The sequence below is a fragment of the Orbilia oligospora genome, assembly GCF_000225545.1.
Source record: "Orbilia oligospora ATCC 24927 unplaced genomic scaffold scaffold00006, whole genome shotgun sequence".
Classification (NCBI taxonomy): Eukaryota; Fungi; Ascomycota; class Orbiliomycetes; order Orbiliales; family Orbiliaceae; genus Orbilia; species Orbilia oligospora.
Window position 1 is genome coordinate 1691923 of NW_011645563.1, and position 26354 is coordinate 1718276.

The window sequence follows — 26354 nt, forward strand, 5'->3', positions numbered from 1 at the left end:
GTTACGTAATCAGTTGGAAGACAAAATCCAACGTCAACAAGGCTTTCCATTGTAATTTGCGTTGTGTTGAGTCTGACATCGGCCTGACGTCCCAAGTGCGCTGATGGATGAGTAGCTCAATAAGATGGCGATTCCTACATAACTAGTTGTGGCCCTCGATAGCGATATACTTGCTGAGCACTCCCTTGATCCCTACAATTCCGTTATTTGAGGAGGTGGGATGGAAACTTGGAGCAGGCGCTTTTGGACGATCTCGCGATCCTCTACAAAGGGTTTGAACCCATGAACATTTTTACCGAAGCGCCGCTTCTTTTCATTGAATTCATGAAGCACAAATAGCAATAGCTGAAGATTCTTGGCTGCAGCGCCGTTCCGTCAAGGCCACGCTCCCGCAAAAGTAAATGATGTGTCTCCCTCTCCGCTGAGATTTCAAAACCCGGCAGTCCGCCTGCAGCGACTAGCTAGCCCGTGGTTTTCTTGACAGCTTTGAAACGTCAAACTAATTTTAATCAATAATGAGATTACACTGACGGATTATTCAGAGAAACCTGTATTTCAGGGGAACAGAACAGGGGCGCGGTAATTTTTCAAAAGAATGTCAATAGCTTCGTGAAAGAAGTTGCCCAATGGCTAGTGGTTTTTGTTCCCAACCTAGAGAATCACTGAGCTTAAATTATCAGTAGTGTTGTCAAGGTTCGACTTGATAGACCTCCCTGGAGCTAACTTAGAATGCCATCTAATACACGGTTGATATCTGACTTTCGTTAATTGGAGCGGCCTATATCTTCTCCCCGTACCGACCACTGGCCTCATGAGTAACACCTTGAATTCCGTATTACCCTAAGTAATAAACAGCTTGGTTAGTAGAATACTTCTGTTCTAGACTAGGTTTGCTTTCATCAGGGTTGCATTTCTAGTCCACTGCCTAGTTCTAAGGCTGCGGTGAGCCTTACTCAACGCCAAGATATTTTCCATATTGCTAGGACCCCCTTTTTTGTACCTTTGCTCTGATTTGAACTTTCTGAACTTTAATCTTGATGTATAATTAGTACAGTAGATAGAAATCGACGTGAGTGATCGTGGGACAATTGATACAACCATTGTATCAAGTCAAAAAGGTTATATCTACATGGAAGGTTAAGTGGAAGACAGAGTGTCTAAGTAAATCAAGTCTGTTGACGCTTCAGGGACTAAGTAATTGTGTCTTGGTATTATGAATGTAGCATTCTCCCCTAATAGCCACACGATAGTTTCGCCCCCAAAATGTCAACGACAAGGCTATCAGGCTGTAGGGTATTGTCTCCTCCCGCAGTAGAATTCGTATTACTAGTTTATATTTCTCGCGAATATTTTCTATTTGCTCTCTGTCGCCGTCGATTGTTACTTCGTATTGAATCCACGTTGCATTTAGAATAAACGTCTTGGAAAGGTTGACGTTGTAGTTGAATCGTACGCAGATCCGGGCCGGTGGAGCAGCGATGGGAGTGAGAATTAAGTCTCGGAAGTGCTAACGTTTGCTATACGGAAGCGCGGTTAGCTATTGTAGTGCAGCGAAGGGCACCAAATGTACAACAGCCAACCCACTTCACACTGGAACTACTTACATTTTTCGGCGGTACTCGTCGCTGTGTCGGGCTTGGAAGAGTTAGGTGTGGTAAATAGGGCTATTTTTTTCGTCCTCAAAAGCTCGACAGCTAACGTTAAGCTCTTTTGGGTTGCACATGTGCAGCCCATTGATACCTTTTATTTCGTGCACGCGTAAACCTCGCATGATATACCTATCGGATATTGCCGCCCCCACCTTTGAATTTGACAGATGTTTGATAATAGAGTATCTACAAATTGCAAGGGATGGTCGATCCAAAATATTTATCGGCTGTTGGCGGAGAGATTCCCCATTCGGTATTGGAGATAGGATGCTACCGATCTCCTAGCGTACACCATTAGCGGAGGCGCCTAGGCTAGGGCTACCCAACATCGATGTGTTAGTATGCTCAGTGTGATACTATAGTAGGAAATATCGCTTACTAGAGAACAACAATAGTCGACCGGAACCAAGTTTGAATTTCCGTAAAAACTAGTATCCCTCATCTAAATGAAGAGATAAGGATTGAACTCTGCTTCGTACCTAGTTTAAATACAAAAACCAAGCTACCAAATTATACTCACACTTCCGCATGTCGGTTCCCGCTCTATTGAATACGCTGACCGTTTTTGGAAATATTTCCCTTTTCGTGAACCTAGTCACTCCCGTTGCGGTTAGCTTCATTTACGTGCAACACTCCTTCTCATTTTATGTGTTGAGGATCGGAAACTAGCCAATGGCGTGTTGTCACAGCCGGCGTCCTCTCTCGATACCGCGTCACGTTCGGACATGTAGACATGTACAGACATGTCACAGTATATATATCGCTCCTAACCACACGGTGCACGTGGTGAACATGTCATCAGTCTCTAGATTGACTACAAAATCTACACTAGCACTTGGACACGTGGCGACCTTATCACCAAAATGAGAATATAAATAATAATATATCGGTAGCTATCGTGGATTCTGTTCACTAAAGGAAGCAATATGTATGATATCAATCTGACAGTGCGATCGATCGCACGACTCTTTCGACCGAATTCGAAGCTAACATTCTGTTGCTTCAAGAACTCGCCGCCGTCGCCTCGGGGCCCAATTGGGGAGCCTCCATATACAAATCGTCAAATTGGGCCAACAGTAATTCGGGGATGGCTGGAGTTAGCGCATTATTTGCGTAAGTAGTGTCGATTTTACCCCAGAGCATCTGAGAAGCCCAATACGTAACGATATCTGAGGTGTTTGAATTCAAAGTTCCCCAACTCTCTGACACGGCAGACCATTGCGCTGCGCCACTAACAGAAGCAACTGGATCGAAATTTGGGTTTGACAGAGCCAAAGCAGGGAATTCAGGAGGGGGTGCATCGGCTCCGGTTGTCGTTGGCTCGGTATCGGTTGACTGTGAGTTGTTAGCTGGTGGTGTGACGCCAGTCGACTGTCCAGTCGATTGTCCGCTGTCGGTGGACTGCGCGAGATCCATTGGCTGCGCGGCACTTTTAACAGTCACGGCACTTGTCGTCGGTGGGGTGGTCGTCGGTGGCGCCTTGGAATTTGGCGGCGGGGTGGTCACTTTCCCTTTAGATTTTGCGCTAGCGTGAAAGTAGATTGTCTGCATTGACATTTTCGCGGAATTGAATTGGGCGAGTAGATCATCAGAAGGTTGGGCGGGAGGCGGGGTGAGAACAACTTCTGCGCAAAGCTGGCATGTTCCGCCACCAGCTGCAAGCATCGTATTTCCATTCCCGCCGGCTGATGGATCGTCGCTGGCATCATCTATCCAAAAGGGGTATGTTAGGCGGTTTCGTTCTTCTAATTAGGGCAGGTTGGGACGTAGGTACTCCGAAGGCAAGAAACTTACATTGTCCCCATAGGCCACTTGGAAGGCTTTTAGATTGTGCAACAAATGCCCACGGATTAGTATTACCCTCAGCAGGCGGGGCTTTAGTCGGATCGGTTGTTGTAACCGTTTGGCCCGGACCAAAAATCTGTACATAGAGAGTAGAGGATAGGTCAGGACCCGTCATCTGCATGGGTTTTGCATACATAACACTATTTCCAGCAAGTAGAGAGTCCCCTATTTGTCCATTAATAGTAATATGGTTAACGGCAAACCGACAATTCACACTAATCTGTAAATTACCGGCTTTAACTTCCCACTGCGCGCCGGAAGTCGGCGTCGTATCCGCAGTTGGGGGTATCAGGCCGCTAGAGCACGTGAAGAGGTGTGCTTGATCTGGCGCCCCAGCTTGTTCTGATTGCTGATTTGAAGGTGTACTGCTGGCCTGAGGGCCTATACCAGACATCAGAACAGAATTGTAGAAATCCTGAAGCGACACCGGTTTCTGAGAGTCGTCGTCATCCTCGCCAAACGCGATGGAAAAGTTGTGTACCCAGAAATCGACAGTGACGTGACCCCGAATGGGTGGACCTTCGATGTAGAGAGTAGCGCTCAGTTCGATGTTAATATGAATGGTTACGAGCCAAAGATCTAATGTAAAGGCAACTCCAACGCTGAGGCTACCGTCTCCGGTAAAATGGAATGGTTCGTAATTGATGAGGAAATCGACAGATGTATCAAACCACGCGCTCAATGGCCCGACACTCAAAGCGGCATGGAGGCCGCCACCTGCCATACAACACTTTGGAGTGATAGCGAAGTATGAATCGCCGGTAATAGAGAGAGTGCTACCCAGAGACCAACTAATAGCCAGCCTCGCAGCTTGGGGGTAATGAGAGGGGACTTGGAAAGCTGGATTGTATCCACCTATAGTGAGCACCCAATCACCTGCATAGGGGTTTACAGGGCCACCCTTAGGCTGCCACCAGGAGTATAGAGAGAATCCCCCAGTGAGATGGCAGCTTGGATCTAATATATAAGATGTCGGTGATAACTGCGTATCTATTTTCAAGGTTCCTGTCTCGGGGTCAACGGTCGCTGAGATCCCCAATTCGACATGAGCAAGTTTCTTCTTTGCAGCAGTACTTGGAATGTCACATGTTGCGACACCATATATTCCCAGTCTGACTGCGGGAGCGAATTGGACTACCACGACCGCGTCTACCGAAAGAACTTTGAATGCGTTGGCTGATAGGCCAACGGCGAACCACATACAATCGGCCTTAGGTGTTACCCAAGCATCAGATGACGTAACGTTGATCAAGCTGTTTAGTTCTGTCATTGGATCGCTAGGCGGTGTCGAGGAGTCGCCGATAAGGAATGGAAACTGTGGGACTTCTGCCACTGTAGGCCAGCGAAGATCCATATTGTACCCAAAGCCCCCTGTTAGCCCGGATATGGAAGCGAACCCAACCGTAACAATTGGCCCGTTTAATTGCATGAAAAGGAACACATTTTTCACGGAGCTACTCTTCGTCTGTCCGTAAAAACCGGCAGCCTGGAATAGCCACGGCTCGAACCCAATGATGATACCACCAGAATAGTAGTCGATACCATTCATTGTCCCATGGATGAAAGCTCCAGTGGCTGTTATCGGAGCTTTGTCAAATGCTACTTCGAGGCCCTCAAGGCTTAAGTGAAAATCACCTTTGTCTATATCTGCTAGCCCAGCACCCTTTTTCAGTGTAATCCCTATCTTCATCCCGACAAGAGTAAATCCTATTGGTCCAAGGTTGAACGTTGCATCAAAGAGCAAGTATATGGTGTTATTTTTATATTCGAAGCCAATGTTATTGATAGAGAGAGGACCCTGTTTCTTCTTCAGCGGTTCCAATCTTGCACCGCTAGAGGTAGGCTCGCTACTCGGGGCTGTAGGAGTATCTGGTGTTACAGGCGACGACGCGGATTCAGAAGCATTTTTCGAAGCGCCATTGTTGGTCCCGCCTATGGCTGGTTTCACAAGTGCCCCTGTACCTGTTTTCGAATCTGGACTTGCAATCGCGGGTTCATCTTCATCCGAGTCTGCAGACGGTTTATTAGGCGTCTCTGTACCCGGCGCCGCATCGGATTTAGCCTCCGACGAGGGTGGTGGCGGTGGGTTGCCGCCAAATGCGTAATCAATGATAACTGTCGGTTCACCCTTTGAGTCTTTAGTGACCAACACAAAATGCCACCCGGCCTCAATTACGATATCGGTGTCCTTAATTAGGGAAATATCCGTTTTAGGCTTAAAATTAAGTGGAGTAAGCGCATATTCCCCAGTCAGTTGATCATTTGTATTCGTCATGGCGTAGTAGGCATTAATCTGTTCGAATTCGTGCTTGGTTATACCTGGCTGAGCACTAACGCTAGCGTTAGAGGCCCCTGGAGATTGGTTCGTCGGGTCGGTATCGCCTTCAGAAGGTGCCGGAGACTGGGGTTTGGGACCAGGATTGGCATTACTATTGCTATTGCTAGATTTTGCAGCGGGAGGGGGGCTATCCTGCACCCAGAGAAAATACATTTCGTCGAAGGGCTGGGTAAGGTCACCCAGCAGCGGTACGCTGATTTGGGGCAGTGCGGACACGGAGGCCTTGATTAGCCGTTTTGTCGATGCTGGCGCGCCGCCTGCAGTAACAATAGATTTGTACTGTGTAAAAGTGAATGAAAGGCCATCCATCAATGCGTACGTGACGAAGCAAATGCCGGGTTGTTGGTTTTGAACTGGATTTAAGCCCTTGCTAGGGGCTGGTTGGGTTTGAGTAGTATTTGATATCTTCCCGACGGAGAGCCCTATGACTCCATCCCCAGCGGTTGGTTTTGTAATGCTGATATCGCCAAGGAAATACGGAAGGTCTACATCAGAACCTAGCACGCTATTGATGATGTCCTGGACTGTAACAGGCTTTGAAGGCGGGGGGTTCGCGCTAGAAAGCTTTGCGGAGAATGACCAACTCTTCTGCTCTTGTGTGGTTCCTTTGGTTGGGGTAGTCCCTTTAGTTTGAGGTTGAGCGGTGTTTCCACCCTGAGCACCATCCATCATCTTAGTATTGCCCGGCCCCGAGGGATTGCCCGTACCCTGGGCGTTGTCCCCACTTTGGGTACCTTCTGCACTTGAGCCTACATTTGAAGAGGGCTCGACAGCGCTGGTATATGTAAAAATCAAGTCCAGCTCTAGGGACCCGAGGAGGAGTATGCCAATACAGCTAAAATTTGATGCGTCTCCGTTACTCCCATAAGTGTACGATACTGCTAAAGATTTTATAGTCACACTTTCAAGGATGTCCATGACGCTGTCCTGGCAGTCGGAGTCGAACATTTGATATAAGTTTCCGACGTTAAGGTTGCTTACGCTAGCTTGCAAGGACCATAGTCCACCAGAATAACCTAGGCTCCCAATCAAGAACGCCGGCATCATAGATGCGGACCCTATTCTTGGAATCAAGCCTGTGCGGATATCTAAGTATGCTGTGGTTGCTGTTGGGTCAGACCATGAATAAGAGGCGTCAAGGGAGAGAGCGTTGAGAAATATTTGGGGCGTTCCGCTAGGTTTTGGGGTATTCGCAATGATGGTTCCACAAAAAGAAATATTTTTATTAGTGATCTTTAGACTAGCTTGCGTTACTTGTGTAGGAACGTTTTCCGGAACATGATCTACTCCGTTGGACGCAGCTTTGTCGCCAGGGATGAGACTTAAAATATCGAAGTACGATGGCTGCACACAACCCGTTGATATTGGCATAAGGATGAAACCATCTTCGTAGTCAGGAAGATAGGCATTGTACGGAACCTCAAAATACCCAGTCAATTCTATATTGCGGAGTTAGTAGCTCATCTGTCAGTGACTAACTTTTGAATTGCATATTAGGTAATGTTTCCAAAGTGCACTTACTATTCCATAATTTAGCAAGCAAGGTCTCTCCAGATGTTGGACTCCAGGTGTAAGTCACCCAGAGCAAAACAGGCTGACTTTTATCTGGAGAGCCCCTTTTCGCCAGTATCTCGAAGTCCATACTGACCTCACAAATAGCGTTCCCTGTGGCCGGAGCCGGCGAGACCGTTTTCTGAGCCGATGGTAGGCCCGATTTTGGCGAGTTTGGTGTCGGTGCTGCTGGTTGAGCCAGCTGCGTAATCACCGTTACTCGACGTAGTTTCGGAGTGGAACTATCCAATGTCTGTGTACCATTTGCAGTTTGGAATAAGTCTGCTACTCCAAAATCAATCTTCAGAAACGCGGCACCCCAAGCAATGATATCCGGCAGCGTTATCGTATTGTCAATCTGTAGCTGGAACATGGCGTTTGACGCTTGGAGCTGAAGTATCCCGACAAGAGCAATCTCTTTTTTAGTTGTCGTATTGATGTTGGCACCCGTGTTGCTACCACTATTACTTCCTGTATTATTATCCGTAGTGCCACCATTGTTACCTTCTGCATTGGCGCCTATCATACCCCCGCTATTGTTTGCTGGAGTACCCTGCGTAGATGTAGGGGGGATAGTCATAGTAACAGCGATGCTAATCCGCAGTTCGGAGTTATATGCAATACGGGCATCAGACGGGAAGCTAGTGTCAACATCTTTCATGCGCCATCCCTCCTTTGTTACTACCGTGAGGTTGTTGATTGTCAGTAAATCCGGCTCATCGCCAAACCACCCTACTAAGCTCGTTGAGGCAGCACTAGGGCAGGTATATTGCGTCCGCACGACGATTCTATACGAATCTTCTGGTGCGAACCAAAGTCCATTCCGGGATCCGTCGGACGCATCTATGTCTAAAACGAGTGCGGTGGCAGCAGTAGCTATAATCGGATTTGATAAAGCTTGGCCTTGCCCAAAGGCCGTCATCACTTGATACAGATTGGTTGTATATTCGGCTGGGGTGGTGGCACCGGAGAGATCCAACCCTAGAACTAGAACATTCTCTTGTATGAGTAAACCGCATGGATTTATAGCTTCGCTTGCATCTGAAGGGGTTCCAAAGATATTGGCGATATTCGTGTAGGTGTAATTTTTCATATCTGTGCTTCCTGGAACCCGAGGCACCGAGATTTCAAACCCAGTTATGTTATTTTTAGAGTCCCCCGAGACCGAAATTTGACTAGTCCCAAATACCAGCTGAAACCACGACAGCATCTCATCGTTGGTCACTACAGGAACAGCGGACCCCACTTTTGGAGCCGAAGCAAGACCTAGAACTCCCTTGTGTAAAGTCGTTATGAACTCATTTAAAGGTGAAGAGCTGGCTAGGACCTGAATGGTGTCATCAATACCAGTAGTAGTGTGTGGCTTAAGAGAGTTGCAATATACGTAGTAGTCTCCGCTTGAGGTGCCAGGGTAAATTTCTGGATCTAGGGCGATAGGCGAAAAATCACTAATTTCTGGATCGACCGAAGAGGGCGTTTTGAAGCTGCTCGCAACATCCTGCAAGAGAAAATCGTTTTCACACGGATCAAAATCGATAGGTCGTGAGTAGCCTTCCGCGTTTGCAAGGGCTGGCACCCAGGGCAATCTTCGACTAGAACCGGGGGAGTAGAGTGAAAGACTGTAGTAGGAGGTGCCAAAGTTTTTGCGGCCGTGTAATTGAGCCGTGCCAGTCGCTGCAGCTCCACTAGTATTGCTCGAAGGTATCATGGAACTGGCATCCCCCCCGACGAGCCCGAAATCTTCTTGGACGAGCGCGAGGTCGTATATACCGAGTTGAGGCGCTGGGCTATTGGCTGGAGCATTTTGGGGGCAGGGAAATGCTGCCTCCACTGTACCGTTTTGCGTCGCGATCTTGACAAGTCCATCGTTGACATTCGTTTCCGGGTTCCTTGAGCTTACGAGGATGTAATTGAACATGCTTCCACTATCCTCATCCGGTGCCTCCCCCGAAATCATAGTACCGGGACTCTGTGGCGACCGGTTTTTCCAAGTTCCTTCAAACCTCGCTATTATCCAGTTCTCCAAATGCTGTACCAATGCTGGCCATGGGTTACCCGGGTCAAACTTGGTCCCTGTGTGTTGCTGATAGTACTTAACGAGATGTCGAAACAGTTTCCGGAAATCCGTCCAAACAGCACAGCCCCACCACTCAAGTTCCTCCTGGTACATTTCCTGAAGAGCGGATGGATTCCCGGTGATATAGCTCATAAGATAGTTGTAGTGGATCCCCTCATCCTGGTATTGAGGTACCGGGGCTGTGTTTAATCTGGTAAGATAATACGGATAGCGGGTGGCGTAGAACCGAGAGTTTGGGCCCAAAACTTTCTCCAAAAGTAGCATTAATTCCCACCCTGCAAAATTTAAAGTTGAAATTAGCATCGTAGATCTGTGCTTGCGCATGTAGGGAATGGGTACATGCACATGGAGACTTACGGGGGTGACCATTTCTACTCCCCGCCGAGACAATCAAATTCATGGGATTTGCAGCGGCCACGAAGAAAGCGGGCGTTGATGTCAAGGATCCATGGTGGCTGAGCTTCATTGTTTTTATATACGTTTGACGCTGGGACGGGTTAGCTATGGTAGTCCGAATGGTACTAGAGGCAACTTCCGGCACCAGCCACCCGATGAGTTCCTCTTCATTATCTACATTAAGATCTCCAGCAAAGTAGTGCGAGATTGAAGTATTTTGGCCATTGTTGCACAACCAACTAACAATCATAGCGATTGATGTATCGTTTTTATCGTTGTGTGGATTCTCGTTTTGGCTGAAGCTCGGCATCATAGCGCAGTTCGCACCAACGATGTAAAGTCCCGGTGCCGTATTATCTGGAACCGGAGAATTTGCTTTCATCAAACTTAGCACCGTGAAATTAGGGGACAAAGCCATTGGCGCCGTTGGATTTTTTGGGTTAAAAAGATTCATCCCCAGAAGCTGCGACTGGCCAAATATAAATCGGAGTTGCGGAGCTGTGACATATCGAAGCGAAGGTTCATCTCTGTACAAACGGCTGAGTTGGAGGTAGAATACTAAGTCTTCTTGGAAGCCGGGTGTGTCGCTGCCATCCGTGAGCTTAACCCAGGGATTTGTGTCGGAGTTCGATTGGGGGTCCTGCCATAATAGATAACAGTAACCGGTCGGGGTCTCCATAAAAGCTTTTGGCGGTAAAGTCGGAGCTACGAGAACCGTTAGGGGCTCAGAGTTGGTCGGATCGAACTTGAAGTGACGGCAACGATATGTGTTCTGCATCCAATCCTGGAACTTGGGCTCAGGGTGCAAGCCAACTCCGACAGCCCAATCTAAGCCGTACTTTAGAACGAACTCGTTCGATGTCAAGTTGACGGCTTCCGCGGCTAAGAGGGCTGTAGGAGTTAAAAATGTACCAGTTGGGTCAAGAAGAACGTTCATGACTGCGCGGAATCTGCTCTGTAGGGCGGTCTTTTGAACAGTGGTAAGCTGAGGAGTCGTGAGAGTCAATGGCCGGGCTATATCGGTGTATATTTCCGTGCCTAGTTCCACCACATTCATCGTCTGAAAGTTCCCGCACACAGCGAGTACCCTCTGTCGTATAGCGGCGGCCAGTACTTCATCCTGCGAGGCATAGAGGAAGGGCGCTGCATTATCTGCAGCTTTGGAAGTGTCATTTTTCAAAGTATCCACGGCATCCCATAGCTGTGTCATGTCGTGGTGAATGAAGGGCCAAAGGCCATGGAAATGATCTCCGTCCCAATGAGTAATGACAACGGCGTCAAATTTAATATCCGATTCAGAGTTCAAATTGTATTTGCGACGAATAACGCCCAGAGTTTGCTTTAGCCCTTCATACCCCGATCCCCATTGATGACCCTGCTCCCACCCGAAATCCACTAAGACGGCGCTTTCAATCCCTGCTATGGTCTCATTCCCACCCTGGTACGTGAAACGAGTGAGGAGATGGATAGCACAGTCACCGGCTCCGACGTTGATATGATATGAATCCACGCCATATTGATAATGATCCATGGCGTGCCGGATTCGCAAGCGTATCTATATAGCTATATATCGATGTTTAGAATTCGAATTAATTCCACTCTGACCAAGTATATAATTGAAATACTTACAGCGAGGTTAGCCAACGGTTGCAAGTTGGAGTAACGCAAGATATCGAATATATTGGTATGTACCTAGGGCTAGGTGTTGGAAGGTTTAGAGTGTGGGCATATAAAGTGGTTCCGCATTTAGACGGCAAAAAGATCTCGAAGGTGGTTTTAAAGTTAAGTTGGTGTTAATTAACATGCTTTGAATCCCCAAATGAATTGAGAGGAGCCAAACCAGTTAACTGGACAGGTTAGAAACTGCGATGATACCAGGGTAGGAGCAATCACCTGGTCACTTCTGAGGGGGCTGGCCAATATTATTCAGGTAAGAACCGACAAGAGTTAGTCGGACAATCTGCTACACTGCAGAGAGAATTCGAATCGCTGCGGAATGGGAAGTCATGTTCATCAGCAGAAAGAAGCGCTCTAGACAATAACAGCGGTCCTCGATACATCCATCTTCTCTTTCGCAAATTTTGTACCGGTACATGTGCACCTTAAAAGATACCTCGCCGGAGGAGTGTGTTCTTCCAAGTTGCAGCTTCAGCCCCAAGCGACCTGATTGGTTGAACTAGACGCTAGTGCACGCCCCAGCGCCCATGCACCGAAACTTCTTCAGCCGTCATCGAGCTGTTGCGCGAATTCATTCATATGCGTATGGCTCAACGATAGAAGATATCATTTGTGCAAGAGAGTATCAGCTAGAATTATCTATCGCACTAAGCTACGACAATGTTATTTTCTTATTTTACGCCGATTTTTCATTGTTAATTCTGCTTTGTTACAGCACGCAACACGCAGCACGCAACACGCAGCACTATAGTATTAGGGCGACGCGAACGTGAACGCCGGCATGTGGTCTCAATGCATTTGACTACGGCGTTTCCAATTAAACTGATGCATTTCTGAATAAATGACGAAACTATATCTAGCCTAAATAGCTTCAAGTTTTGGTCCGACCGTTGCCCCCTAATGATAGTCGTATCATTTTGCAATTGGTTGATCAGACGAAACCTCTTCATTGTAGCTGTTTAGCTCGGACACGAATTTCGCTCCTCTTCATTAAGCCTCATAGATCTATAGGTTTAGGAGGTAGCCCGAAACACGGGGCCTTCTTGATTAACTGAAAATATATATCTAAGTTAAAACCCCACTCTGTCCCCGCATATATTTCTAGGCCGCTATAGGTTATCGCATTAAATTGCAACTTCAACTATTTTTTTCTAAGAAAAAATTAAATTCGCCGTGGTTGCGGTCCGGAGGATCTAGACTATGTCGAACGCGAACGCTTCTCCAAGGCATCTGGTTTTGAACCACGCCCGCCGACTCATTGCGGCGAAACAACAATCGGAATCTTCAGCAACAGGTATCATATCCGAAGGCTACCAGTTCCCCGCTCTCGATCCTGGACAGGTTCAAATCTATTCATTTTTTGAACCAAGATTACAAGCCGGTGTATACACGATTCTTGCAACCCAGGATATTTCTGCGACTGTGAATCCACCCACCGATCCTATACCCCAAATTCAGAATACCCAGACATTTGAGGTCGTTAGCCCTTGTTACCATATACCAAGTAACGCTATCTGTTCAACATTTCCACCACAAGGCTACGGCGCTGAAGTCGAAACCTTACCTCATGTTGTTCTCAAAGACCCTCACCTGCCATGGGAGCGGGCGGCCAGCGCAAAAAACTCGTCTGAGAAAAATAGAGTGCCATGGTTGGCCTTATTATTATTCACAGACGACGAGCTTCGTCTGGATCCGAGTGACCTAGCTGGGGGGTCGGGCTCGATATTTGACGGCATTACGACAACCCCAGGGGTAAAATTACCTCTGAAACAAAGCCCTACGCTTTCTGTTAGCCTCCCACTTCCAGCAATGGGGACTATCGAGAAAAATAGTGTCACTACGCCCATCAACCCGAAGGATACCAACACAGAAGACCAAACGAAGGCTATGGACGTTATCTTCTTAAAGCCGGCGCTTTTCAATGAACTCTTCAGGGAGTATGATAAAACTGGTACTGCCACAGAGACAGAGAAGCAAACAACTTGCGATGTTTCAAGATACAAATATCTTTCACATGTTCGGCTAATCAATACTGAGGGAATGGCGGAAGCAAGCAGTCAAGGCGAGAGCAGCGGTCTCTATAGTATTGTTGTTTGCCATCGAACTGGGCCATTGACTAATACTCAGCCAGTTCCTGTCTACGCCCATCTCGTATCCATCGAGGGGGTAGAGGCTATTCCATATCCAGTTGCTGACTCCAGTAGCTCCAGATTTGTAGCGCTGGCATCATTATACAGCTGGAGCTACTCCTGCCTGCCTGCGGATAGCTTTAACTTGTATACAGCAATGAGACACCTTGGAGACACTATGCAGATGCTGAGAGCTCCTGACAACTTATTGGCTTCGATGGAAGTGTTGACCGCTCCAGCCGCTGCATCTTCTGTAGCTGCCCGATTGAGAGACGGCTACACACTTTGTAGGTATAGGGTGCAAACCGGAGAGGTTACAACTGCAATCATGCGCGGTGCCCTGTCACCCACCGTCGTTCCACGAAAAGGTTCGCCAACGTACCAAATACAGTCGAACTCGGGGACAAGCTTCCAGGTCTTTGACCGTTGCACAGGCCTCATTGATATAACGTATTCTGCAGCCTGGCAGTTAGGCAAAACACTAGCTCTCGCAGACCAAGCATTTTGCGGCGCCTTGTCAAGATTGCGCAGCACGGTAGAGAAAATTGCTTTGGACAAGGCGAAAGCGGATGAGTTGATTAAGTACAAGGCGTATTTGACTCGAGAAAAGGCAATTGAGGCCCTGTTGCCTTTAATTGAAGGGTTGAATAATCTATCACAGCCTCCTGCTAAGAGCGCTGACCCTAGAGGTCCTCTTAATATGGTTGACCGGTTTAAGTCTACATCACCAAAGACGGATGCCATTGACCTCTCTTTCAACAACCCTAGCATACGTAGAGGCTTTATGAAACACGCAGGATCTCTTGTCGCCAAACTCGCTGGAAGCTCGAGCGACATCGACTCCCAGGTATATAATGAACTGAACACGGCATACTCAACGGACTGGGCGGTAGTTCTCTCGTGGGTTCTAGACCGCATGTTCCTGTCCAACATTCCCGCCCAATACTTGATTGCGGATCCATCGTATCTACCCCCGGAAAGTTTTAGGTTTTTCCACATCGACGCTAATTGGATCGATGCTTTAATCGACGGCGCTTTGAGCACTGGGAACCAGCTTAATGAAGATGAAGATGTAATCAGGATATATATCAAAACAGCAATTAACAGCTACATAACTGACGACATAAAAGATTTGGGAAGACCACCGCAAATACCTTCGTTTGGATTTTTTATGCGATCCGATATCGTTAGTCAATTCCCTGATCTAAAGGTAACAGCAAAATTCGAAAATTCCGATGATAACAGAGTAAACATACTACGCCACGAGAATATCAATAATGGCGTAATGCTATGCTTGTTCGACAGATCGCCCGTGGATGACAGTAGAGGATGCCTCAAGAGTCTTAAATTCACACAGCCGCCACATCAACAGTCTTTCGCAAGTTCCACGACCCTGGGCGAAACATCAATAATGATATCTTACCGCAAAATGTATAGCGAATACGAGGCAGATGAACCGCTGGGAGAACTCCAATCGCCAGCGATTTGGCACAATCCTCCATCACCTGGGGACCCGCCCAACCCTGTTTTTGTATGGGGCCAATCGGGCGAAATCCGTACTTTGATACCTCGCTCGCTGGCTCAAAGTGTCTATGATGCCCTCGTTGCGAAAATGAAATCCCAGGATGGAACAGAATTATTCACGGAAACGAAGCCCACATCTGCAATGATGGGCGTTCACTTGAATAGTTCGACTTATATCCTCAACGTCGGCTATGGTGTCGTTGCGGCTACACCTTATGACACCAAGGGGGACGCAAGTACTACCATCCAAGATAGAACCTTGATGACTTTCATGCCGCCGACATCTGAATCTGCGAAAGACCCTCCTAAAGAGAGCAATCCCGCGGCGAACCCCAAATCCAACACGCAAGTCGTTCCAACTCCAACCCCAGAAAATCGAGGAGCGGTCAGAAACAAAAGCATGCCACCTCCGCCAAATTTCCACCCACTGATCCCTCTGAAACAAAAAGACCAAAAATCACTAAATGACTCCATCGACAATTTTCAACCGATGCCGCCCGCCGATGCCGGGCAGACAATCTCTCAACCGCCTTCATACCTCTTCGATGTCTACACTGTCACAGATTTGACCACAAAAAAGGACAAGATCAAAGCGGGCGATTTAATTTCTACCGTGCCCATGAACACTGGCCTTTACCATGACTTAGTATTCCGCGTCACGCTAGCCACAAAGAATCTACATGCCGATTACAGGATCAAAGAGTTCCGCGTGATAATTCAGCAGGGAGACGTTTCTGACAGCGCAAAAGGAACCTACCTAACGAAAGACTACAAAGGTCCGGGGCCAGTCATGCTGAATAATCTAAGATTCAACGTGCTCGCTGAATACACAACACAAGGCGATATGGTATTGAGAGTGGTGCCTAGAAGCATGGACCCCACCGGTGTTCCATTTGGAAACGTCGCCAACGCCACGTTCATTTTGGGATTGGTAAACGTCAATTCATATGATACGGATAAGACCTGCGTCGTCTCTTTCCGAATCAACGTCTGGTCTTCAGAGGGGGATACATGGTATGGGACAAATTTGCCAGTTGCTATGAATAGTGCGCCACCAGCAACAGTCAAGAGCAAATGATGTAAAAACGCAATTGATCAAAGTGATATGAGGGCGGGTGCCGAATCTAGAATAGGCTGCAGCAGAGGATTATCGGTCAACTACTATTTTCACTGTCGCCTTCACCCCGAAGAACACTACCAAGCTCCAATATACATCAGCATATACGTATAGGAAATCAAAATATTATTTTTCGAAAGCGCATTCCAAATTGAGAACGTACCGTATGATCATATACATAAAAAGGCGTCCAGCTTGAGTGAATTAAGCCGTGACAATGCGATGCAAAGAAGCTTCAAAGAGTATCCACTAAGAATCGAATTAATTCGGCATTGATTCACACAATATTGCCACCGAATGTTCTTTCCTGTGTGTGGAGCTTCAGCCGCACGGCCGCACATTCGCTAGCCAGAAGGAACGCGGGCGGCACACCTGGAACAAACTCGGGCCGCCACCGTGGTGCAGGGATCGCGCTGCGGAATAGGTTGGCCCCAGGTGACCAAAAGAAGCTAGCTCAAGTGACCAGTGCGGGCAGGTTCTGCCGAAATAGAGCAGCCCAGCTGAAAATGGGCGTGACGCCTCCCACTCAAGATTTGCAGGCTGCTAACAAAACATCAATGTTTGCCTTTGTTCCAACCTCGTGAGAGGAATATTCGATATCAGTTGAATTTTTACGCCGAAACCAAAGCAGTTAGGCTACGTTGCACAGAGCTCAGCTGGACGCCAGCTAGACGACCTCGCAAGCCCAAATTGGGGTCCTGGCTGTTAAATTAAGCTTTTCCGGTATATCTCAATTGAAGGCAGGCGTTGAGTGAAATCAACCTTCAGCTGGAGCTGTCGAACTTTGACAATATGCATTTCTCGTCACATTTCTCGATATAGTTACCCCGCCGAGGGTATGAATGATTTCACGCAAGCGGAAAGCAGTCACGACTTGCTAATTGGCTACGAAGCCGCACAGCGGAGGAATCTGTTGGGGCGATGGCTTGGAGGCTTGCTAGAACAGCGCATATCGAAGCAAACACCAATAAATCTTCGAAAGACCGAGTACAATTGCTAAGGATCCGAGTCGCCAGCTATGGGTAGGTTGGGGGAAATTCACGACTCGAAAGACGACTGTTACGATTATCCATTGAGGTGACAAACTTACCGATTGGCCTGGATAGGACCTATTGGATCCGGATCGTAGGCTCGTCTCGGTCCTGCCTTCATCTTAGCCCAGCTCTTAACGTCAAATGAATGTTCATTCCAGAAAGTTCTGCGGAAGGAGGCCTTGACATCCTATAACACCCAGACTTAAAAGATCGAAGCCTGCTGGCTAATATTCATTTTAATGATATAATATTCTCCTGGACAAGGTATTCTTCCGTGCTATCATCACATAGAATATCCACCCCTCTTACTTGAAAGAATACCATAACACTATCTTGTGTAATTTCTCGCTTAACTTCTTGATCATCTCGGAAAAATGCCACCAGCAACCAAGAAAACAGATGACAATACAGAGACTGGACATTCTGACCAGCACTCTGACCAGCACTCTCACCAGCATTCTGACCAGCACTCTGACCAGCACCCTAAGCCCAAACCAAAAGTCAACACAATGACAGCTCCCTTCACAACTATTATAAATCCACTTTACCAAATTACCAGCACAGGAGTTCCCCAACTTCTGACCTTTTGGATCAATGGCGGTTCTGACGTCGTGCTTCAAGCCCGAAATAACTACAGCACCGCGGACGAACCTACTTTTTCAGACACAGCGACCGAGGGCACCGGTCCCCTCGAGAATCCATCATCTCTCACATCTTTCGTATACCAAGCATTGGTGCGTGCAAAATTCCTTGTTCGGGTCCGGGGCCATCCAGTAGGTTCAAGGACGCTCAGGCTTTTATTAACTTTAATTCTTTGATATTAGTTGTGCGTCTATGGGATCTCTCCCAAGAAAGAGATTGTCAGAGTCAGCCCTACCTTCCAGGTAGTAGACTCTGTGAACTGCAATATCGAAAAGAATGCCCCAAGTTTGGCCGGCTGTAGTGACGGCGCCGACGCCGCCTGGCTTTACTATTTCAAGTCAGTATACATCGTGGAGCTGAGATAGACCCTGACGAGATATCTCAGAGATATATGTAACGACTTTATATGGAATGATCAAAAAAAATCAGCCATACTAATGCAGGCCTCCCTCTCTATCTAGAACAAACACGGTTGGCAGACAAGAGTTGAAAGAATACGACGTCAGCGGCAAGCAATTGACCCCGTACGTCGGTACAGTCGAAACCGATCCGTACTCTAAGCTTGCCGCCGTCTATATAGACGCTAAAACTCGCTGTGTGTTCTTTCAAATCACAGGTGATAAAGACTCAAACATCGGGATGGTTGATCCCATTACAGGAAGCAGTAAGTCCCCATCCTTTGACAAGCGCCTCTCATCGCTTCGATTATATATCAGATCAACTCTAACCACACTATGTGTTGCGCTCTATATAGATGGGATAATCACGTCAGCTACGAATGTCCTTCCAAACTCGCCAATCGCAGCATGTCTAGTCGAGGATGCGATATGGGTCTACTATCTAGATAAATCAGAAAACATCATGAAATTGATCATTGGTGTGGCGAACGTAGCGGCAGGAGGCACGGCTTTTGCCTCCATCCCAGCGCCAACATCGGTGAACTCAGATACTCCATTGAAATACAGTTCACTATCGGCCAGTCCGTCACCAATTGACAGGAATACATATGTCACCTACGCCCTTCCCGCCGGGTCGAATCCAATTATGAGATGCTTTGTAGATCCATGGCCATCGAAATAATAGCGGACCCAATGATGCCGCAACCTATGTATCCTCGCCGCGTACCCGCGTCAGCAGACGTCAGGATGAGTTTGTTGTTGTTTTCTTTCATTCTATTTTGTAGCTAAGAGTTTTTAAATCTACTATTCCAAAACCGAGTATATGCAGCTTCTGAGGGATATTTCGAAACCAGCCCTCTTCTAAATTCTAGAGTATAGAAATATTGCGAGCGGCAAGATATGATTAGTCGTGCACTCGGATCGAAAGGTGACCTAAGGGGTCTGGCTCGCGAGACTTTGTACAAGCCCCAAGGTGTATCAACAGTTGATCCGGCTGCTACGATAGCTGCCTAAGAAAGCTCAAAACTCACAACCTCAAAATACTTTTTGGTGGTGAGACGGGTTATCTCGGGAACTAAAAACCCCCTCCAAGTCGTCAGGATTTGAGAACGTGGGTGTAAAATTAAGTCTGCGCACCGTTGTCTTGATGGTGTTGCGTGCCAAGATGGTTGTCAACGTCTGACAAGAAAAGCGAGGTCAGAATTAAGCAAATGCTTAGATGAAAGCTGAGACATGAAGGTCTTGTCACTCGGCAAAATTCTCCGTGTTCGAGGGATGTGCTAGTTCGATCTGCAGTGGACTTTTGTGGAATTGCCACCATGAAGTCTGCAAAATCGGATTGCACAAAGTTTCGCAGGGGTCGTAATGCGGGGCCGCTAGCAGGGATTTTGCTGCACGGGATTTGGATCGGTAACCGGCCGGGCGACCGTGGGACCAATGACGGCCTTGGGTCCAAAAAACGACATGTTAAGGTTCCCTTCGTGCACCGGGATTTGCCGGTTTAAGATAAATGATGCGGCTGGCCATGGCTAGCTGGATCATCCATGTGGGCGTTAATTGCAGATTCCGTGTTGCGGCCTAGATTCTTCTCTTCTCTGAGCCATTAGATTATATGTGATTGAAGCGTGCAGGGTGCATCATGTCTATGCATTCATGTTTGCTTGAAATTTTGTAGACGCCGATGTTGATAGGATATGGCTTTTGTATTTCCCGTGCGGGGTCAATTGGGCTTATGGACGAAGGCAATGGAACCGACGGAGTGGAGGTTAGAACATTCTCTCTACCGTCCCGTAGTTTACTATGCTTCAGCCCCGACAAGCACCTGTACATGTACCGGTACAACTGCGAATTATCTAGATACTTGAGCAGAGTTAATGTAAATCCACTTGTTGAAGGGGTTAGGCTCTTGGAGTAGTGTGGACTCGAGGACTTTGGCTGATACTCTCGATGCAGCTGGCAGACCTTTCGAACTTGACAGGGTTCTGACCATTTCTCTCGTGAGTAGAAAAGCTACGAAATTTGAGAAACCAGCATCAAAATATTTTACTTGAAATATTATGAGGCCTATGCTGTAAATACCCGTAAAATATACAATTCAATCTCGTCTCTCGGCGTAGAAAGATCAGAACGAAAGCATAGTTATCGACAAAAAAGACACACAACACAGATCAGTGCAGAATACAACAATGCCCTCTATCGACGATGTGCTGCTCTTGCCTATGAAGGTGGATGCTTTCGTCCTTAACGACGCCGTGTGCAGCGGCGACGAAACATTGGGGGCGAAGATTGCACCAATTACTCAACCAAACTATACGTTTCTGCGGCTGACGGACTCCTATATTCAAAGCGATATTCTGAACCAAACCGATCTTCACTATGTTACGCCGGCGGACTGCAATTCTCGCTTTACAGACTTGGGAACTGGGGAGAAGCACACCAACAGAGAAGGTGTATATGTACACTGGACAGTACCTCGGCCTTACAGAACGGGGACACGGGTGACGCAAACCCCGAACATTCCGGAGGACCCTAAGGATGGGACGAAAGCTCCTGTCGCTGACCCGTCATCAACAAGATACCAAGAACTACCGAATAGATGGCTCATTGTGCGATTTATACCGGACATGACAACAATCTTGCCTGTGGGAATGCAATCTGTGGTCCCACAAGTGGATGCCTGGATTGTCGAAAGCGACCGTAAGAGCACACTCGACCAACTAAACGATAGTGTTGATCTCCAAGTAGACGTATCGCCTTTCATTGCTGCTGCAGAAGGTGCAGCTGCCAAAATCGATGACCAAGCCGAGGTTTTCATTGGCTACAAGGAGTCAGCCAGCACGTGGACTGAGCCCGAGACGCCTGGAATCCCTCCAAAGAAGCCCCGTGTCGTCCTCAGCCTGTTAAACAGCTCCAATCAACTCTTCACGGACTTCCAGCCTCACAATAGTAACGTCCTGAGCATCGTCGACACCTTCACATATGGTGTCAAAGACGGGAAGAATACGGTTCCGACGAAAGTCGATTACGCCCAAGCTTCCTACTACGTGATCGGGTGGCACATGGATCCCGCGCAAGATCCCATGTATGTTTCCACAGCTGATTCCGCGAAAGCCGACCCGCGAAGTGCTCGGATGACACCCTTAGGAATAGATTTAGGTCCACAAAGCGCAACCGCTATGGTAAATTGGGAAGCCGAGAAAGATTCAGCACGCATCTTGTGCCATGGCGCCATGTACGATGTTATCTGGGACTCCAAAAACCTCCCTAAGAACGTCCCGGCAAATGATGCCTGTAAGCATCTTACGCAGGATCTACCAATTTCGATCGGTGCAACACCTATAGATGCTCTTCTCGCGTACGTCCGGGCCCATATGCAAACAGACGCGGGCATGGTCCAGGAACTCGAGACTAGTCTCCATTCCTTACACGCTCTCCTTCGCTCTCAGGACGATGGCGTCGAGTCCCAACGTGAGGCAAAAGATCTTTTGGTTAATACAAATTTTTCTCTGAACGAAGGTGGCCTCGCGTTTCATCTGTCGGAGAGTACTAGCCAAGGCGCTGGTCAGAAACCGATACTCGACCCGCCATTAGACAAGATAAGGCAGGATCTTCAAACGCTGAACTCAACCCAGAAGCTACTTGACGCTTCACTTAGAAAGCTAAAGTATATGAAATGGAAGCTCTTCTCATTATGGTGGACGTATATGAGTAACGTAGAAGGGAAGACCAAGGATACCATGTCTGATTCCAAGACAGAAGTCGAGGCGCACATGAAGAAGGCAAACGCACTGGTCAAGTCTGTTATATCGCTCAACAAAACGATTGAATCATTGAAATCCAAGATTCCTGGCGTAATGTCTGCAGTTGATAGCCATTTCGCGCAGCAAAAAGACCCCACAATGATGATTGGAGGCATTCAATCTGGCTGGCCGTTTGACTTCCTTGAAAAGTTGCGAGTGCGCATTGCTGCACAGATTGTCAACGAGGTAGTCGACCCAGCGAGCCCAGCGAGCCCAGCGAACTCAGCGAACTCAGGAAAGAAAAGTGCGTATGTCGAGTCGTTGTTGGCAACTGCGAAGAAGTTACCAGCAGAGCTCCAGGATGCTGCTACCGTTCTGCTGAAAGAGTTTAACTACATACAGCCGGAAAATATCGCAAACGTAGTTGTCGGAGACAATGCAGTCCTCCCTCTATATCACGATCAAGACTTAGCATATGGTAATATGCAAGATAGTGAATGTCCTTGGAGGGATAGATGGGGGGAAACTCAACCATGGTTACCACTGTTCCTAGAATGGGAGGTCGAGTATACGGACGTTCCATTCGAATATTGGTCGCTTGAAGAACGAACTACAACAAATGCTCGTGCCAATCCCAAGTTAAGATATGGTATCAAAAGCGATGTTGTACTTTGCGATTTGGCGCCACAGCCAGTGGACTCAAACAAAGGAAAAGATTCGGATAAGAAAGTCGATGGTGCAAAGCAGAAGAAACCAAATCCACCTCCGGCTCCAATCCTCACAAACACAAGAAAGCTGTCTGGCCGGGTTTTGATTCTACCTCAGCCAAATTTCTCATTACAAGCGAAAGTCAAACAGTTGATTTCCCAAACTCCCGCCAAAATATTGGAAGGGTTACTCAAAGATGACAAAGACGGTGATAAGCTCAGCGCGCTCAAAAATCAATTGTACCGTCTACAATTCTTGTCAGCCCCACTTTCAGGGTTTAATAACCACTTAGTTACCCTCCTCCAGGGAAGCCACATAAAACCAAATACCAGACCACCAGGAGAAACCAATAGACCCCTATCAGACGCTCTCGACAAGGGTGCTGGGTTTGGAATCCCAGAGCTCACAATGATAGGTACGCAATCAGACCTAACTCCGTACGGCTTCCAAGTACAGTTATCCGACAATGAGCCTCCCTTTCACCCAGTATCTCACGGTCAATTTAAGCTCACAAAAGTCAACATCATTGATAAATTCGGTCAAGCAATACACGCGGCGAAGCCAACCCCAGCTATTCACGAACGGCCTCGCATATACCCAATACTAAGCGAATTCTATGAACCGCAGATTGTGCCTAAACCACCGGCTACAGAAGACAACATTGTCAATGGGATCGAAAAAGATGACCCAGGAAAGTGCGAGTTTGCTCAAGTCACCCCACGAATCAACCAAATGGCACGATTAAACTCAACATTTGTGACGTTGAATACCGCCAGCCCTAAGAAGAGCGATGTCTTGAGCTGGCAGCCAGTGGATGATTGGACGAATCCTATCTGGGGATGGCTCGTGACCAATTACGCGGATTGCGGCATTCAACTATTCACAAGCGATGGCGAATTCTATCGAGAAATCCGATTTGGGGGCCCATCGGGGACGCAGGATTCGCCAGCATGGTTGCCATTTCCTCCGCCTGCTGATTCGTCGACGACGACGAACACATGGCAGCAGACTTTATTGGAGACATTTGCCCAACTGCTCACTAATAAGTCGTATTTGCAAGCCGTTGTCTGGATGCTTGACGGAGCATCTAAGATCAGCGCACCAGCTCCCAGCGCCTACGCTGAGTTCTTAAACAGTGTTATTGGGAGACCAATCGCTTTAGTCAACATGGGATGGTGGCTCGAACTTGCAACAGCTCCGTATGAAAATCAATCGAAGCTAAACACTCTTACTCCGGGTATCACGCTATGCGACGACTCGGGCACGAAGGCTAAGCCGAGCAGCGGAGACAACACAAAACAGGGCGGAACATCCCAGACCAGCACGGAGGACGTATATAACTTTCAGATTAAGTTCGGGGATAAGGATCGCATGTATGATGGATTGATAGGGTACTTCGACGGTGTTGAAGGGGATCAGCAAAATCAAAATCTCGATATGGACAACTTGCTTCAGATGGCCACGATCAAAACCTTCTTCACAGAAGTGCCCGAAGAAAATACCACATATGATAAAACCAAGGACCCGAGAAAGAGTATCGATACCACTACATATCCTTCATTCCAAGCCCAGTACGTAGATCCAGACCAATACGTAGAGGACGCTAGCTCCTACGAAGCTGCCCGTCAGCTGCATATGTCAGTCTTTGGCGCCATGGTCGACCCATTTGTTCCCATACACGCCTACAGTAGCATCCTCCCTATACAAGCCCTGACGCTTCCACCATGGACCTGGCAGGAGGCTATGAAGAATATGACAGGGTTCTTCCATATGGGGCCTCTTTTAGTTACAAGCGACGTCCCTGTGTATAATCCACAGTATAAGCTAGCTGCAGACTATTCATGGTCCACGGCTCAGCAGAGCATTGGTTCCTCTGTTGGCATACCCGCCATATCTCAAGCGGATTGGGCGTGGTTACAGCCATATATCGATCCAGCAGTTGAAGCTCAAAATCAATCCGCTAAAAGCAAAGGCTCAGATAGTGGAGATGCCCTTGATCCAACCGCATATATGAGCTTGGGGATTGCAAAGGTGGACGCTACCCCGGGGTTTGAAAATGGGCCGTATACTGCTATTGAAGGATATCTGCAGCTGAAAAAACCTATCATGAGGTCGAGTTAATAATTAACAGTACAGCTAGAGTCGATTTCCCTTTTAATATTGTTCAAGTAGCTCCAATGGCAATTCCTATTTTTCCTTCTTTTCCCACTTTAAACGGGTTATTCCCACCTTGGAATAGTGTCGAGGCTCTGGAACTGCAGCTGAGAGTCAAGACAAAGCGTTGGGCTCTTGTAGCGTAGAGAAAGCAAGATCTAGTGTTGTGACGTTGTATTTCCAATTATGGTCGAATCTTGCTTTTGATTGGTTCATCCTTGGTGACGTTATGTCGGCAAGACCATTTTGCGTTGTATAACATCTTCCAATACATTCGAGACTGATTCAAATTATAGTATCTAAGAGCTATTGAATGAGGTAATCTGAAGGCATTTGTGATGTATCGGCTTGGAGACCGAATTCAGGAACGTCAGTACTGTCAGAACTCGTGGTCGAATCAATCGAACTCCACTAGACCTATCGAACTCAAAGTTCTCGACGGCAAGAACACACTTTCTCCAACAATTATCTGGGGAGACTTTCAATACCCCTCCACTAAGAAACCTGTGACGGCTGGGGCACAACCGCATGTTCGTGCCTATACATCATCAGCTCAATTATGGGGCCTGGAATTAGCACTGCATATGGTATCATTCTGCGACATCAACAGCGTGCCGAAGCGCTTTGATACAAGACAAAATCCAACACTGAAAGTAACAATATTAAGTGTTATTTAAAAATGATGCGAAGCAGGCTGTGCACCGATCTCAACACAACACCGAAACCAAATCGATCTGTTGCGTTTCATAGGGGTCGAGGGCTTCCATTCCGCATAACGCCTCGATTCGAGGATACCGCATAACAAGCATTGCCCTTTACCCACTTTTCTGCGTGCTAGCTTATGTGGGTACGCATTTCTTCCATTCAGGCTTGCGTCCTTCAACCCATGCCATCATCATCCCGACCGTCAGCTATGACGCGACGTTAGCAATCGGTGTGTCTCTCTCATTGGATTTATGGGTTCGGTTTATTTTTACTCACGTGCTCACACGCCTCAAGTGTATTCACGGCAAGCCTATATATCAAAAGGTATACTTGCTAAGCTAGAAGCTTATGCAAAATCCATGATCACGAATCCCGCGAAACCGCTCGATATTTCTCTCCGTTCAAACGGAGTACCCAATATGCAGGGTTCTTGAATCTGTATATCTAGAGTATCATAGCCACTTTGTGTACTTCGGAGTTTTATCTCCCGGGCCTTCGTAAGCAAACCCTGAAAGCCAACAGGCGTGGAGCTTTCCAATATGGCTTTTAGATATCTAGATGCCAGGCATCAAGGTACTAGCAGAAGCGTGTCGATGTCAATAGACTTAAAACCTGTGTCACCTATAGCTATCCAACTACAGAACTCATATATTTAGGGGGTAGTCGGTTT

At 47.4% G+C, this 26354-nt stretch overlaps 4 protein-coding genes across 4 annotated transcripts; 3 read left to right on the top strand and 1 right to left on the bottom strand.

Moving 5' to 3' along the window:
* Positions 1 to 2651: 2651 nt before the first annotated feature.
* Positions 2652 to 11387, bottom strand: AOL_s00006g513 (uncharacterized protein; the record flags this gene model as incomplete). The annotated part of the gene is made up of 5 exons (XM_011119822.1): positions 2652 to 3358; positions 3444 to 3659; positions 3726 to 7271; positions 7354 to 9735; positions 9818 to 11387. 5 exons carry the CDS (start codon positions 11385 to 11387, stop codon positions 2652 to 2654), a joined length of 8421 nt encoding a protein of 2806 aa, XP_011118124.1.
* A 1346-nt stretch (positions 11388 to 12733) lies between these two features.
* Positions 12734 to 16264, top strand: AOL_s00006g514 (uncharacterized protein; the record flags this gene model as incomplete). Its single annotated transcript, XM_011119823.1, has 1 exon — positions 12734 to 16264. The coding sequence occupies one exon, from the start codon at positions 12734 to 12736 to the stop codon at positions 16262 to 16264; it is 3531 nt and encodes a 1176-aa protein (XP_011118125.1).
* A 1447-nt stretch (positions 16265 to 17711) lies between these two features.
* Positions 17712 to 19059, top strand: AOL_s00006g515 (uncharacterized protein; the record flags this gene model as incomplete). The annotated part of the gene is made up of 4 exons (XM_011119824.1): positions 17712 to 18110; positions 18162 to 18316; positions 18441 to 18643; positions 18734 to 19059. The coding sequence occupies 4 exons, from the start codon at positions 17712 to 17714 to the stop codon at positions 19057 to 19059; spliced, it is 1083 nt and encodes a 360-aa protein (XP_011118126.1).
* Positions 19060 to 20563: 1504 nt separating this feature from the next.
* AOL_s00006g516 (uncharacterized protein) lies at positions 20564 to 24946 on the top strand (the record flags this gene model as incomplete). Its single annotated transcript, XM_011119825.1, has 1 exon — positions 20564 to 24946. The coding sequence occupies one exon, from the start codon at positions 20564 to 20566 to the stop codon at positions 24944 to 24946; it is 4383 nt and encodes a 1460-aa protein (XP_011118127.1).
* Between the last annotated feature and the right edge of the window lie 1408 nt (positions 24947 to 26354).